Source organism: Schistocerca piceifrons, chromosome X, assembly GCF_021461385.2.
Source record: "Schistocerca piceifrons isolate TAMUIC-IGC-003096 chromosome X, iqSchPice1.1, whole genome shotgun sequence".
In the NCBI taxonomy this organism is placed as follows: domain Eukaryota; kingdom Metazoa; phylum Arthropoda; class Insecta; order Orthoptera; family Acrididae; genus Schistocerca; species Schistocerca piceifrons.
In genome coordinates this window covers 52,898,729-52,916,005 of record NC_060149.1, presented here as the reverse complement: position 1 = coordinate 52,916,005, position 17,277 = coordinate 52,898,729, and the positions used below count along the sequence as shown (strand labels likewise).

Genomic DNA, 17,277 nt, shown 5'->3' with positions numbered 1-17,277 from the left:
AAGCAAACCTCAAAAATACCGCAGCAAAACCCATGGCAACTTCCTTCATGTCCGCGGTGTTTTACGAAACATTCACAAGAGGATTGTCCACAACGTTGGGCCGTGTGACACAAATGCAAAAAAAAAGGTCATATGTCATCCGTTTGCAACTCCAACCCCATACATGATATTCATGAACATGGCCCTGATTCTGATTCTGCGTTGTCTGTCAATTGTACTTCTTCCCTTTCAGGGAAGTTATTCCTCACGGTCCAAATACCTCGTCGGGATGTTCGCATGCAGGTGGATACTGGTTCTGCTGCCACTATCATCAATTCTCAGACATATCTTCAGTTGGGTTCTCCAATCCTGTCACTTGTCACTAGGCAATTACAGACTTACAATAAACAGAAGATTTCTCTCTTTGGACAATTTGACGCTGAAGTATCTTACAAATCTGTCATTCGCACTGTTCCCATATTTGTGGTCGACCATAGTAACGTGAAGAACCTTTTTGGTTTCGATGCCTTTCGCATTTTTGGGTTTTCCATAGATGACTCTGTCAATATTGTCTCTGATGCTATTCCTTATGCTCAATTGGATTCCTTGTTGACGACATTTTCGTCCCTCTTCTCTCCTGGGTTAGGATATGCAAACAATTCTGAAGCTCATATCACTTTCAAACCCACTGCTCGGCCTAAGTTTTTTCGGGCTCAGCCCATTCCTGTGGCCCTTTGTGATCAGGTCAAACGGGAGCTGGATCGTCTCACTGCTTCAGTGGTCTTGCTTCCTGTCTCTTCCAGTGAGTGGACCTCTCCTGTTGTTGTCGTTGCTAAGCCAAATGGTCATATTCGTCTCTGTGGCGATTTCAAAGCCACTGTAAAAGCTCAATGCCTTATCAACACTTACCCTATGCCTCGACCTGAAGAATTGTTCACTAAACTTGCTGGAGGTCAATATTTTTCTAAACTTGACTTGTCAGAAGCTTATCATCAACTTCCTCTCGATGCTGCTTCCTGAAAGTTTCTGGTCCTTCACACGCCTTTCAGCCTCTATCAATACCAACGATTGCCATTCGGGGTTGCCAGCGCCCCTGCTCTCTTTCAGCGACTCTTGGAACAATTATTGCTGACTGTCTCTGGGTGTATAAATTACATGGGTGACATTGTTGTCACTGGCTCCACCACTGAATAACACCCTCAGAATCTCCGCACACTTTTTCATGTCTTACAGACTGCCGGTCTTAAGTGTAATTATCAGAAATCACAATTTTTTCAGGTATCTATCACGTACTTGGGGTTTCAACTCTCTCGGGATGGTATTCGTCCGCTTCAGCAAACTGTCGCTGCGATCGATGCCCTTCCTTGCCCTACATCTGTTAAGGAACTGCAGGCCTTCTTGTGGAAAATAGCATACTATCACAGGTTTTTACCATCTGCTGCTTCAGTGGCTCAGCCGTTGCATCGCCTGTTGCATAAAAACGTGCCTTTTCACTGGTCCGCGTCATGTGATGCGGCTTTCCAGAAACTGAAGACTCTGCTGAAACAGGCCCCGTGCCTGGCTACTTATCGACCTGGCCAACATCTTGTTCTTGCCACGGGTGCAACGTTTTTCTGATGGTTCTGAACAACCCATTGCTTATGCCTCCAAAACGCTCACAGATGCACAAAAAAAGTATTCTCAAATTGAAAAAGAAGCTTTGGCCATTATTTATGCTCTTCATAAGTTTGGTGTTTTTCTCTATGGATCCAAATTTCATCTTGTTACGGATCACAAACCATTTGTTTCCTTGTTTCATCCATCAACGTCACTTCCCGACAAGGCTGCACACTGCCTCCAGCATTGGGCTCTTTACTTGTCTCGTTTCAATTATGAGATTTATTTCCGGCTGACGGCTCAACATGCGAATGCTGATGCACTGTCTCGCCCTCCCATGGGTCCTGATCTGGCATTTGATAGGGACCAACTTTTGTGTTTCCACCTGGATGTTGCCGAGCAGCGGGTTGTGGACGGGTTCCCAATCACCGGGGACCGGCTGGCAGCTGCTACTGGTTCTGACCCTACCCTCTCCCGGGTTTTACGCTGTATTCAGAAGGATTGGCCAGATTGTCCGTCCGCTAAGACTTCTGATCTGCTGCGGAACTACTATGCTTTGCGTTACAGCCTCACGGCTAGGGATGGTGTTATCCTCTTTTTCCACCAAAAATGCTTCGCCGCATGTTGTGGTGCCTGCGCCTTTGCGTGCTTCGGTCTTGCGCCTACTTCACCTAGGGCACTGGGGTGTCTCCAGCACAAAATCTCTGGCACGCCGTAATACACTCCTGGAAATGGAAAAAAGAACACATTGACACCGGTGTGTCAGACTCACCATACTTGCTCCGGACACTGCGAGAGGGCTGTACAAGCAATGATCACACGCACGGCACAGCGGACACACCAGGAACCGCGGTGTCGGCCGTCGAATGGCGCTAGCTGCGCAGCATTTGGGCACCGCCGCCGTCAGTGTCAGCCAGTTTGCCGTGGCATACGGAGCTCCATCGCAGTCTTTAACACTGGTAGCATGCCGCGACAGCGTGGACGTGAACCGTATGTGCAGTTGACGGACTTTGAGCGAGGGCGTATAGTGGGCATGCGGGAGGCCGGGTGGACGTACTGCCGAATTGCTCAACACGTGGGGCGTGAGGTCTCCACAGTACATCGATGTTGTCGCCAGTGGTCGGCGGAAGGTGCACGTGCCCGTCGACCTGGGACCGGACCGCAGCGATGCACGGATGCACGCCAAGACCGTAGGATCCTACGCAGTGCCGTAGGGGACCGCACCGCCACTTCCCAGCAAATTAGGGACACTGTTACTCCTGGGGTATCGGCGAGGACCATTCGCAACCGTCTCCATGAAGCTGGGCTACGGTCCCGCACACCATTAGGCCGTCTTCCGCTCACGCCCCAACATCGTGCAGCCCGCCTCCAGTGGTGTCGCGACAGGCGTGAATGGAGGGACGAATGGAGACGTGTCGTCTTCAGCAATGAGAGTCGCTTCTGCCTTGGTGCCAATGATGGTCGTATGCGTGTTTGGCGCCGTGCAGGTGAGCGCCACAATCAGGACTGCATACGACCGAGGCACACAGGGCCAACACCCGGCATCATGGTGTGGGGAGCGATCTCCTACACTGGCCGTACACCACTGGTGATCGTCAAGGGGACACTGAATAGTGCACGGTACATCCAAACTGTCATCGAACCCATCGTTCTACCATTCCTAGACCGGCAAGGGAACTTGCTGTTCCAACAGGACAATGCACGTCCGCATGTATCCCGTGCCACCCAACGTGCTCTAGAAGGTGTAAGTCAACTACCCTGGCCAGCAAGATCTCCGGATCTGTCCCCCATTGAGCATGTTTGGGACTGGATGAAGCGTCGTCTCACGCGGTCTGCACGTCCAGCACGAACGCTGGTCCAACTGAGGCGCCAGGTGGAAATGGCATGGCAAGCCGTTCCACAGGACTACATCCAGCATCTCTACGATCGTCTTCATGGGAGAATAGCAGCCTGCATTGCTGCGAAAGGTGGATATACACTGTACTAGTGCCGACATTGTGCATGCTCTGTTGCCTGTGTCTATGTGCCTGTGGTTCTGTCAGTGTGATCATGTGATGTATCTGACCCCAGGAATGTGTCAATAACGTTTCCCCTTCCTGGGACAATGAATTCACGGTGTTCTTATTTCAATTTCCAGGAGTGTATGTACTGGCCCGGCATCGACTCTGAAATCGCACACATGGTCACTGCATGAGGCCCTTGTGCGTCACAGGCCGCCACCCGAAAGTCATCTTTGTCATCGTGGCCTTCGCCTGAGAAGCCCTGGGAGCGTATTCATGCTGACTTCGCAGGACCTTTTTTAGGTACTTATTGGCTTCTCGTTACTGACGTCTACTCTAACTTTCCTTTCATTGTCCATTGCACGTTGCCTACCATCGCGGCAACCACCAATGCTCTAGCTCGCATTTTCTCTTTGGACAGCCTTCCCTCTACCCTTGTCACTGATAATGGTCCGCAATTTGCCTCTTCCGATTTTGCGGATTTTTGTGCCCATCATGGCGTCATACATGTCACGGCCCTTCCGTTCCATCCACAGTCAAACAGTGAGGCTGAACGAGTGGTCCGCACATTTAAGGCTCAGATGAGGAAACTCCTGACTACTTCTGCTCCTGATGATGCGCTTCTCCAATTTCTGGCTTCTTACCATTTCACCCCCATGGGCGACCACAGCCAGTCTGAGCTCTTACATGGCCGACAACACCGCACACTAATTCATCTTCTGCGGCCTTCCACGTCATGGCCACAGGTGCCTTCGCTTGGCCAGTTCACCGCCGGTGACCTTGTATTGGTACAGGGATATGGCAAGCGGCCAAAATGGAGTCCTGGCCGCATCTTATGGCACCACGGCCGACGCCTGTATGAAATCCAGATGGACACGGGTGTTGCAGTGCATCATTCAGACCAGCTTCGGCCTCGTGTGCTGGCAACGCCTGTTCTGGATGCCACTACACCACCTTCGGCTCTACCTGACGCTTGGGATTCTGGGATCTGTCATTACTCACAACGCAGTCCTCTCACCATCATATCGGTGCCAGCACAAGCACTAACGCCAACAGGAGACATGCCTATGCAGGAACCAGATGACCATCGTCTGTTGGCGCAAATCTACTCGCCTCCTTCTCCTACGGACACCGACACATCGCCCATGTCTCCTATTATGACAACCAGACTTGCCCCAACGGGCAGATTAGTGCACAGGGCCCCAGCAGATTCAACCCCCACGTCTCCTGTCATCCCGACCCGTCATCATCGGGGACACTTCCGTCCGTACGGGGAGCCTCCTCCTTGAGACTTTACAGCCAGTCAAACAACACCTATGGACATTAGCAATCTACAGGCCACCTCCATCAAGACCTGTGCAAAAACTTCAAAGGGGGGAAAAGTGTTGTGACTCACCGATCTTTCAAAGTGCCGCCACGCAGTTATGCGTGTCCTCTACATGCGGCACTGTCTGCCAGCCAAGCAGTCCCCTGCCATTTACACTAAATGGAAACAAATGTAACAGGACCCTCCCAAAGCATTAAGGCTCCCACTATGGCAAACCATCTTTCACAGCAGTGACTGACATCCTTTTGTAAAACAATGTGAGTCACCACTCCTCTGAAAGGGGTAAGCAACGTACAAGGTGGCAGCAAGTCAAGAAATAAAAACTTCATGGCAGATTAAAACTGTGTGCCCGACCAAGACTCGAACTTGGGAACTTTTCCTTTTGTGGGCAAGTGTTCTACCATCTGAGTTACCGAAGCACGACTCACGCCCGGTACTCACAGCTTTACTTCTGCCAGTATCTCGTCTCCTACCTTCCAAACTTTACAGAAGCTCTCCTATGACCTTGCAGAACTAGCACTCCTGAAAGAAAAGGGTATGCAATGTACAGGATGGCAGCAAGTCAAGGAATATTTTAAGCAACTGGTTTAAGAAATTTTATTTAAGGGACCCCAGTCAAATCTTTACAAGTTTGCTCCCAAAGCAAATTCCGTAGTGCATACATGACACAAGCTGCCTGCCTTTCAGAACCAACGCAGTTCCGTCCAGTTCACGCTGCTGACAAGAGATGCCCTCACCCCTCTGCTGAAACTGCTAGCAAATTCACACCATTGGTTTTGGCAAACAGTGTGGGTGCGATACAGGTCACATGTGTGGCTGGTGGAGTATTCTGCAGTGCAGAACACAGTTGCCTCACTCTCTTGTGATACAGACCTCAAACAGAACTGACATCTTTCATGGCAGGCAAAGCCACCAGTTCTACGTTTCATGATTGGCCATCAACGTAAGTTAACATGAACCACCTCCCCTTCTGCTGCCCATTTCAATTAGTAGTTCATCCTCCTACACTGGCCTAAATCTGGTAACTTCCAACCCTAGGCATGCCCCTTGTATACTCTAAATTTGAATATATTCTCTTTATTTTAGCTAATATCCCATTCTGTCATTTAATGGCAGCAATGGATGTCCACTTACAAGACCTGACCAAATGATCTGCTGTATGTTGAATTCGTAAGCTATATGTAACAACCTTTTCCCCTCACACTGCCCATGTACATATCTGCAGAGCACAGGTGAATAACAAAACAGACATTTGATGAAACATATGTGGACAGGCAAGAAAATACAAAGTATAGGATTACAGATACAACAGCAAGAGAATGCAGAGTATAATTACAAAAATTTCCTTTTTTTTATTTAATTTCCCCACATTGTATCAAAATGTCAACAATAAATAAATTGCATAAATACAGAATAGGCATAATGTTAACTATTTAGACATATCCTTTCATGAATAAGAGTTTGTAAATTTGATTAGTCAGAGTGTGTTCTTCCCAAGAAACCACTCATAAAAAGGGGGGAGGCTCATCTTATATTCAGGGTTGTCTTATACTCGAGTATATACCATATTTTTCACTCTGCATGAGAGTGTGTGTAGTATTGAAACTTCCTAGCTGATTAAACAATGTGCCAGACTTCATCTGAAAGCTAGCAGGCATCTCTTGTCTTCTTTATGTGTCTATCAGTGACTCAGTACCTAAATTATTTGGTGAGTTAATATCTTTACTTATTAAATTTATAATGTTCTTACTAGAGCCCAGATTTTCATGCACTATCAAATCGTAAAACATGCAAACATCCATGCAATGTCGTATCATTAAATACGACTAATAAGGCAGATAAAGAATTAAAATATGTGACAGAAAATGATGTTTCTATGTCACAAGGAGTGACAGATGCATATTTAGGTGAAGATATTTTGGACAAAGTCTGATGAAGTTGATAGTTCTTTTACACTTTTGCTACAAAATATTTTTTGTCTTCTTTGAAAACTCAGAATCAGGATATGATCTGATAACTTTGTTATCTTAAAAACAGCAACACCCACTTCTCCACAGAATGATTGCAAAGATTTTTAACCTTTACAATAACTGTCCAGACTCCATGTGTGATTTGCAACTTTGGTATTTCCAAAGGAAAAAGCACAAAATTTGATTTGATGTAAATGTCGTCTTGCCTCATATCTGTTTCCTTGAATATCACTACCACGTCTTTAATGCAAACTGCGTTATTGACCTCAAAAACTTACAGCCCAAAAATGAAGCAAAAAACCTACACTGCAGTACCTTAAGGTTTTCACTAGAATGAAGCAAAGAGATGTCACCTTCAATAGATCTGTAGGAATTCAATGCCTCTTACTGACAACGTAATCAAAATTACCACAGTAAAATATGGCAGCATTAATCAAGGTACAACCACCTGGTTAAAAAAGGTTGTGGGGGCACAGCTAAATCTGGAAGAAAATCTCCAAATCCAGCAACGTGGACAAGTGCTTTTACGAGTACCTTCAATTGGAAAAAAAGGGCAGCATATGACTTAATGCTGTCAGCAGTTTCAAACCATTGTATTTTGTGATTCAATTTTCGTTGTTTGTAGCAGTGTATTCACACAATCAAATGTTAGAGTATCATTTCAGTTACATGATGTAGCGCATGGGGCAGCAATGTCTGACAGTTGAAGTTATGATAAAAATATTTAACAGCTTTCCCAGAATTCATCAAATATGGAGCAGCATTGTGCAACAACAATAATGACAATAATAATACCCTTTTTTAATTTAATTTTATTGGCCCAAAGTATATTCACTTCTACCGAGCTGAAGCAGGGCACTTGAGCTCACTATGAAGTTTACAAACTGCAACAAATCCACAGAATGGCTTATGTTCTGCACCTTGGCGTACTTCATATGAATAAATCTATAAAAGATGGTGTCATGCACATTACTGCAAAAAAAGGTCATAAATGTGATATAACATGCATTACAAGTGTCCCAAATCATACCATCTGCAAAATATACATTTACCCAGCAAATGGCCACACATGCAAAAATTCATGCAACTTGTCTTACACTAAAATCTGGACTCAAGTTATTATACACTTGCCTTAGAAAGTGAATAACTCTCACAGACTCATAATTATTTGAAATAAAATCATCTGAATAAGCAGGAACATTCACACGCATACTTTATAGTTAAAGAATTAATTAATGCTGACTCCCAAACTTCACATTCATTTCTTCCTAACAATTCCATTATGACAAATATCAAACAATCCCATTGAGAAGTATAACTAACATTTGACTGGATCTGAGAAAAATTATATCTGCACAGTATACAAAGCACAGTTCACAGCATTACCCTGTCAATATTAATAGAAATCACATAAGTGAAAAACTAATTGTGAACATGACTACAGCATAGGTATAGTGAATATATACCTGATTCATTGTCGTCTCTGTGCCACCAGCTAGGTTTAAAATATTTCTTCTGTCTAGGTGATTCAGCATATGGTTCACCTGTTAGAAAATACAACGCTGGTCAATGTAACTAAGCAGCTATCAAGAACATTTTGTAACTTTTGTAAACAAACAAAAGGAAAAGAACGCAATATCATACCCATGTGACTGGCAGAAATGAACACTACCTGGTGCAATTTATATAAATTAGGATTATGAACACCAAATCATGACCATCATCATCATCATCATCATCATCATCATCTACTACAAGTTAAGCTTTCAAAAAACTGTAGAAATTACACCACTGGTCAGAATGACATCAAATTGCTATGGAATATTATCAGAGAAGAGGCAAAACATATAGCAGAAGAAAAAAAATAGTGTGAAAATTGATCAATAGATGGTGCTGTATGGCACAATACGTCAATGAAAACACCTGTCATGTGCACGACCCATTGAAGTTGGTATAAACATGACGGGTATATGGAAATTCCTCCTTTCGCATGTGCAATGTTTGCCATGACTGTCTCAATGCAGGATTGCGCTCTGCTTCTATAACTGTATTACATGAATGATGACTGTACAGACATCGCTCTGCAGAAGTTCCAAACCCTGAAGGGGTTGAAAAAGGGCATGGTCTGATGACTGCAGTGGGTCTGGAGAAAATGATTCAGAAATTAGAAAAGAAGGATTCTTTTGGTGTGCAACATGGTAGAGGGAGGAAATGAATTGATTAGACATCAGAGGAAGCAGTGGTCACAGCAATGCGGGGGGAGACAATTAGTGGTGTACAAACGTGTAGTGCATGGAGAATTCCCCAAACACTGGACATACAAATGAGCATGGTGCGTGAAACCTTATGACACATCCTTCTTTGTTACCCATTGGAAATTATCCATGTCCACCAGTTGCTTCCTGTTGACCTGCCACAAAGAGAGAACTTTGCTTTAGAATTTCTTGCTCACATGGAAGTGGACAATGATTGGCTGTGGAAGATTTTATGCACAGATGAAACCCACTTCCATATGGCAAGATATGTGAATGCAAAGAATTGTCAAATATGGGCAACGGAAAATCCACACACAAATCAACCGGTATCACTTCATCTTTAAATGGTCACTGTGTGTGTGGTGACAGTTTACAGCATCATTTTATTTACCATAGTGCAAATTTTTTTCGAAGTGACAGGAGCGTCAGGTCCTGTTCCCTGTACCATCACTGGTAAGTGCTGTGAGTGTCTTTTGTGCAATGATGTCATTCCAGCTCTCCAACAGCATGGATGTGTGAATGGGATCATGTTTATGCAAGATGGCACCCCTCCGCACATTGAAAATCCAGTTAACCAACTGCTGAAGCGCTATTTCAGAAATGCTAGACCTATCAGCCTTCATTTCCCTACAGCCTGGCCGCCCCGATCACCTGATTTTAATCTGTATGACTTTTGGCTGTGGGGCTATCTGAAAGATGTTGTGTTCAATGTTCCGATTGCCAACTTTGCTGCACTGAACGCACACATTGTGGTACACATCCTGAACGTGACACCAGAAAGGCTTCCATCAGTTGTAGAAAACGCTGTTTCTCAATTTCAACTCCTTGCAGAAAACGGTGGACAGCATTTTGAACATGTTTTATACCAGTCACACAGAAATTAATAATCCAATTTGATTTTGATTCATGCTTTCTATGCAGTTTTTGCCTCAGTACAGTTAAAACTCGATTTTTCCCATCTGATGTGATATGACCTTGCCATGTTGGATGGGCTTACGTAACTAAGAGTATCACACCTGTAGGCCCATGCACATTGAGTAGTACAATTTGTTCAATGTCAAACGTACACCTTAGGTATTGTTGTGTGATTCATTTGTCATTTGTAGTAGAGCATCACTAAATTATGAAGCTTACAGTGCCGTCTATTGCTACATTTTGTACTATTTATTTTTCTTCTGCCATATGTTTTCCCCTCTCTCCAATAATATTCTGTTGCAATTTGATGGCGTTCTGACCAGTAGTGGTATTTCTGCAGCAGTTTGAAAGTTTACTTTTAATTACAACAATCCTGTACTACTACTACAGTTCTATTCAGTTAAGTATGATCAAGTGCATCATCACAATTACAAATACCCAGTGAAGTTACCTACACCGTGGTTTTCATAAAGATGAAGTGGTGCACAAGTTGAGGAGGCTACAGACTCATTGTTTCTGAGAAACTTCCCTTTGTCCATTACTGCACGTTTCAACAAATATTACAACAACCATTTAATTCTACAGCGCCATCTTCTCCGCACTATGCCATCTGTCTCTAGGGTACGAGGGCTCAGGACAAAGTTTCGTATTCTAGTGAAAAAATCTATAATGTGATTCTGTATAACTCAAATAATTGTGTTAGATAGATCTTGATGTTGTTAGTATAAGGAAAGCAGACAAGGGTCTGTGTAAAATTAGATAAATGCTTTGTTTGAATTATTAAATAGTAACGGGTCCTTAGTACTATTAGGGGTAGAGGTGGAAGGGGGAGGGTGGGGGTGTGTGAACAAATCTAGAAGTAATTACCGTAACTGTACAAGTGAATAGATAGTCTAGTCATAGTCTGCTGTCAGTATATATAACTATCAGCATGGGATCCACCAGTATGAAACACAGATGTGAACTTGTAAGCTGCCACCTTTCCAAGCTGCTGGTGACAACATCACAGATATGCAACGTAAACTGTTTAACCACAACCATAACAAAACTGTATTTGTTGTCAACCACATCTCTGATAGCTGCCACAGTCATACATGTCACAAGTCTTGCCACTGGAGGTGCAAGAGGCACTGCAATTAGTGCCATAGCACTGAGGGTGATTGCCACTCCCTCAATCACGGCTCTCATTGCCTAGTGCTGTCATACACAAACTTGTGTACTAGTCTTCACTCTGAGTGCTGCCCATGTTCACCACAGTAGCTGCTGATGGGATATTTCTGAGGGAAGGTATTTATCATAGAAATGCAACCCAACCTCACCCTCTCTCTCTCTCTCTCTCTCTCTCTCTCTCTCTCTCTCTCTCTCTCTCTCTTCCTTCTCTCTCTTTATTAACAAGAACTGTACCCAATTAGCGAACTGTGGAAGGACTGTATACATGTGAACTGTAAATGGCTAGAGAACTGCAAAAGAACTGTGATAAATAGGCTACGAACTGTGTTTGAATTGTTGTTGGGCTTTTGCTGAACTATAATAATCGATGACACTAAATCAAATTTTTTGTTGCTATGAAAGTGATGTTAGTCTAAACCAGTAATAGGAAGGGCTGATGCGCTAAGTGAATATAAGTTAATGTTGTGTGCATGGCTGATGGGATTACATTGTAAATCATCACTTAGAGATTCGTCATGATACAAGATGGTGCAGCGTGCATAGCAGCATGAGACATCCGTGGTCAACATGTGCAGTTACAGCACATAATGGTGAGTGCAGTTAGCATTATAGGGCACATCTGATGTGTCTGTTTCAGCACACAACAACAGCGGAATTGCAGCAAGGGGTGCAGCCAATAGCTGTGAGAATCAGCAATAATACGTCAAGGAAGAAAAGTAGATTAAGTTTTATGCTTGCACATAGCAGTCTTAAGATTTGTAATTGGAACATCAGTAATAGTAAAATGTCTGGATAAAAGAATCGAGATGTGCTCTTGGCTGTAGAAAAGGAATTCAGTCGCACAGTAGTAGGGACGAGATGGTGGGTCAGATACAAATACACTCCTGGAAATGGAAAAAAGAACACATTGACACCGGTGTGTCAGACCCACCATACTTGCTCCAGACACTGCGAGAGGGCTGTACAAGCAATGATCACACGCACGGCACAGCGGACACACCAGGAACCGCGGTGTTGGCCGTCGAATGGCGCTAGCTGCGCAGCATTTGTGCACCGCCGCCGTCAGTGTCAGCCAGTTTGCCGTGGCATACGGAGCTCCATCGCAGTCTTTAACACTGGTAGCATGCCGCGACAGCGTGGACGTGAACCGTATGTGCAGTTGACGGACTTTGAGCGAGGGCGTATAGTGGGCATGCGGGAGGCCGGGTGGACGTACCGCCGAATTGCTCAACACGTGGGGTGTGAGGTCTCCACAGTACATCGATGTTGTCGCCAGTGGTCGGCGGAAGGTGCACGTGCCCGTCGACCTGGGACCGGACCGCAGCGACGCACGGATGCACGCCAAGACCGTAGGATCCTACGCAGTGCCGTAGGGGACCGCACCGCCACTTCCCAGCAAATTAGGGACACTGTTGCTCCTGGGGTATCGGCGAGGACCATTCGCAACCGTCTCCATGAAGCTGGGCTACGGTCCTGCACACCGTTAGGCCGTCTTCCGCTCACGCCCCAACATCGTGCAGCCCGCCTCCAGTGGTGTCGCGACAGGCGTGAATGGAGGGACGAATGGAGACGTGTCGTCTTCAGCAATGAGAGTCGCTTCTGCCTTGGTGCCAATGATGGTCGTATGCGTGTTTGGCGCCGTGCAGGTGAGCGCCACAATCAGGACTGCATACGACCGAGGCACACAGGGCCAACACCCGGCATCATGGTGTGGGGAGCGATCTCCTACACTGGCCGTACACCACTGGTGATCGTCGAGGGGACACTGAATAGTGCACGGTACATCCAAACCGTCATCGAACCCATCGTTCTACCATTCCTAGACCGGCAAGGGAACTTGCTGTTCCAACAGGACAATGCACGTCCGCATGTATCCCGTGCTGCCCAACGTGCTCTAGAAGGTGTAAGTCAACTACCCTGGCCAGCAAGATCTCCGGATCTGTCCCCCATTGAGCATGTTTGGGACTGGATGAAGCATCGTCTCACGCGGTCTGCACGTCCAGCACGAACGCTGGTCCAACTGAGGCGCCAGGTGGAAATGGCATGGCAAGCCGTTCCACAGGACTACATCCAGCGTCTCTACGATCGTCTCCATGGGAGAATAGCAGCCTACATTGCTGCGAAAGGTGGATATACACTGTACTAGTGCCGACATTGTGCATGCTCTGTTGCCTGTGTCTATGTGCCTGTGGTTCTGTCAGTGTGATCATGTGATGTATCTGACCCCAGGAATGTGTCAATAAAGTTTCCCCTTCCTGGGACAATGAATTCACGGTGTTCTTATTTCAATTTCCAGGAGTGTAAATGGTAGTGAAATCAAATATGGGTTTAATTTTATGTCAGATTCAGTCAAAAATAATTTTAGTAAAAACATAGATTCAGACTTTGGTGTTAAATCTTAAATAGAGAATTAAAAAACCAATAATCTCACTGAGAATTTTGAAGTAGCCACAAATGATTTCAATGGTAATGTAGAATTAATTAATACTGAAGACAATAAAAATGTAGATTTAGTGGCAAACAATGATAATGTAAACCCAGGATGTGTAGTACCTAGTCAGAATGAACTGATTGACTGGAATGACGATATCAGAGAAAATGACTCTGATGTCAACATTTACTAATGAGCCAACAGATGAGTTACATACATTAAGTTATCATACAGCATCAGCTGACACCTCACCAATTCAGTATGATGATCAGTATATGATGTCTATGCGAAAATTAATTTTGCAAGAACAAAAAGTAGCACAAAAGAAAACAAATAATGGATTAAAGGAAATAAATGTGGGAACAGCACAACTTAATACTAAGTTTTATGCACTGGAAGAAACAGTTATAAACCGTAAAAAGAAAACTGAAGGATGCTGCAAGAAACTAGAGTATGAAAAATAAGAATGGGGTAAGAAATTAGAAGTTTGTAAGTCAGAAATTAATAAGTAGATTGACCATGAAATCAAGGATTTGCAGGATCAAAATGGAATAACACAAAACAACAATTAATGACATTAATAACATAAAGCAAGAGCAAAGCAAATCTATCAAAGCATGTAATGATAAATGTAGAATATACTGTAATAATTTATAAAGAATCAATACTGACCATGAAATACTTAGTCGTAATATTTCACATGCAGAATCTTCTTGTAAGGGCAACACAAGTCTGATTCAGTGAAAACTGAGAAAAATAGAGCAAAAAGCACTTCCTGAGATGCAATACAAAACAGAAAACAAAAGTAAACAAAAGTCCAAATTTGGTGTGAACAAGAAATAAAAATACATATTGTTTATGCATGTGACATAGAAAATCACCCCAATGTATATAAATAGCATGATTTCTCTCGTAAGGGAACTATACTCCCAGTAGCCTTCATTAGACAGTTTGAGGGCATCTTGCCTGAAAACACAGCAGAACAATAAAAAATCAAACTTGTGATGAGTAGGTTCGAAGGAGAAGCAAAATCATGGGGAACAGGGGTCAGCAACACATGTAAAATCATATAAAGAATTTGTTGAAGCATAATTGAATAAATACTGGTCTTGCAGCACAGAAAACAGAGTGAGAGGTGAAGTAGTTGCAGAAAAAAGCTTTCATGGTGAAAAAGTCATTATGCTACAAATTAATAGGAGTAAGGTACTAGGGCTGGGAAGGGAAAATTGGTGCAGCTGATTCATGAAAGTATAGGGGGTCAAATACCTGTTGTCACAGGTAGGAAAAGTAGGTTTCAGCAAAAATTCCCTAAAACAAATATAATACCAGTAAATAGTGTTGCACTAAATACAATGTTGTTACTTCGAACCACAGATAATGAAGTCAATAAAACTGTCCAACAAAAAGAAAAAACTCAGTAGGCTTAGATGAAGTACCAATGTGTGTACTGAAACAATACATAGGGACTATACAAGGCCCCTTAACAAATATAATAAATGAATCCCTAAACATTAGAGACATTTCCAGAGCAGTTAAAACATGCAAGAGATGTACCTCTGCTTAACAAAGGTAATGCAGAATACATAGAAAATTACCGGCCCATTTCCCTGCTGTCAGCATTCTCAAATATATTACAAGCAATTATGAAAGACAGAGTAATGAATTACCTGAATAAATATAATCTTTTAAGCAAATCACAGGTTGTTTTCCAAAGTGACAAAAATACTGATTCAGCCATAGCAGAATTCACAAAAGTTGTACTTGATGCTCTTGATAAGGATGAGTGTGTCACAGGAATATTTTTGGATCTTTCTAAGGTGTTTGATACAGTCGACCACAAGATTCTATTAAATAAATTAGAAGTAATAGGAATAAGAGGGGTACCTAATGACTGGTTTAGATCATATGTAACAGATAGGGTACAAAGAGTAGAGATAACACATACTTCAAATAAATCTAAACATTTGGTAAAACATTTATCAGAATCAAAATACATTATTATAGGGATTGCGCAAGGACCAATACTGTTCCTGATATTCATCGATGACTTTCCCAGTAGTGGTACTCATGTTGCAAAAATTCTCTTCACTAATGACAGCAATATATATTACAGTCACTGAGAAAACAAGAGAACTCCTTGCCGACAAAGCAAATGAAACTCTCAAGGAAGTTTATGATTGGTCAAGAAGCAATAAAGTGTCATTGAACATAAAGAAAACTAATGCCATGAATTTCAGTTTGAAGAAGAAAAATGACAATGTTAAATTAAATGTAGATGGCACCTCTATAGACTGCGTAACAAACGCAAAATTTCTAGGATTGAATATTGATTCTGAGTTGAAGTGGTGTGAACACACAAAGGTACTTGCAAACAGAATGTTATCAGAGTGTTATGCCCTTAGAATCCTATAATCGGTGTGTAACATGCAGTGTCTTTTACTTACATATTATTCATATGTATACTCAATTCTTAGCTACGGCATTCTGTTTTTGGGGAACAAATGTACAAAATATGAACACAATTTTCAAACTACAGAAATGAGCCATAAAGATAATAACCAAAACTACTACTTGAGCTCATTGTAGAGATCTGTTCAAAACACTGGGGATTTTAACTGCTCCATGTGAATATATTTATCAGTCAGTTGTACACATCAAAAATAACATTGGTAATTACTGCCCAAACAGCACTGCCGACGACCATGCAACAAGAGACAGACTCAACTTACATTTAGAAGAGAAAATAAAAATAAAACTCAAAACAGCATTTTCTTCTAAGGAATAAAACTACACAATAAATTACTAAAAGGGATTAAAGAAATTGCAAAAATTCACTTATTTAAAAAGGCAGCTAAAAAGTGCCTGTTATGCAATACATTATATACATTGAAAGTTTACTTAGAGAAAACAGTAGAGGTTTTATAAAAAAAAATATTTATACAAATAAATAATAATAATAATAATAATACATGCAACATTCCACATAAAACGTCACTTTATGTTTTTTTCCAAACTTTTTCCTTTCTAGAAATACTTACCCCCAAGCTACACATAGCACAATACTAACAACTCTTCCTCTTTCAGAACTCAACATCTCACTCATTATGGAGGGATGCTGACCCAGTTTTCCAGGATAGCAAATGGGAAGTAGTGGTACAGAAAATGGCCCACAGATCACCAGTGTGTGTGAGTGTGTGTGTGTGTGTGTGTGTGTGTGTGTGTGTGTGGGGGGGGGGGGGGGGGGGGGGGGGAGCGGGCAAATCTAATGATTGTCTCTAACTTGAAGTCTGCAAATATATGTGTATACGAATTAGCTTATTTTAAATTGATCTAAACTGGTAAATACTTTGACATGTCCTATATCCTTGTAATAAGAGATCTACAGATCAATAAAGCTACTGCTGCTACTGCTTCTACTACTACTGCTAGTACTAAGATCCCATACTGAAATTCAATGGCATCGAGATATTAATAAACACATGATAGTCACTTTCTGTCAGAGACTGCTAGCAAAAAATGGTCAAAAGTATACTGCATTCGGCCATGGGAGAAGAAGTTATCAGTTCACCTCTGAAGAAGCATCATATGGGGGTAGATCTGGTGGTTGGTTTTGAGAAAGTTGTGTATGAAGCAC

At 42.9% G+C, this 17,277-nt stretch overlaps 1 protein-coding gene across 1 annotated transcript in view; it reads right to left on the bottom strand.

Moving 5' to 3' along the window:
• LOC124721691 overlaps nt 1-17,277 on the bottom strand; it is an 888,717-nt gene that overhangs the window by 568,039 nt on the left and 303,401 nt on the right. The window contains exon 10 of the mRNA XM_047246771.1: nt 8,339-8,416. Coding sequence (XP_047102727.1) covers nt 8,339-8,416 — 78 coding nt within the window. The remainder of the gene's footprint in view (nt 1-8,338; nt 8,417-17,277) is intronic.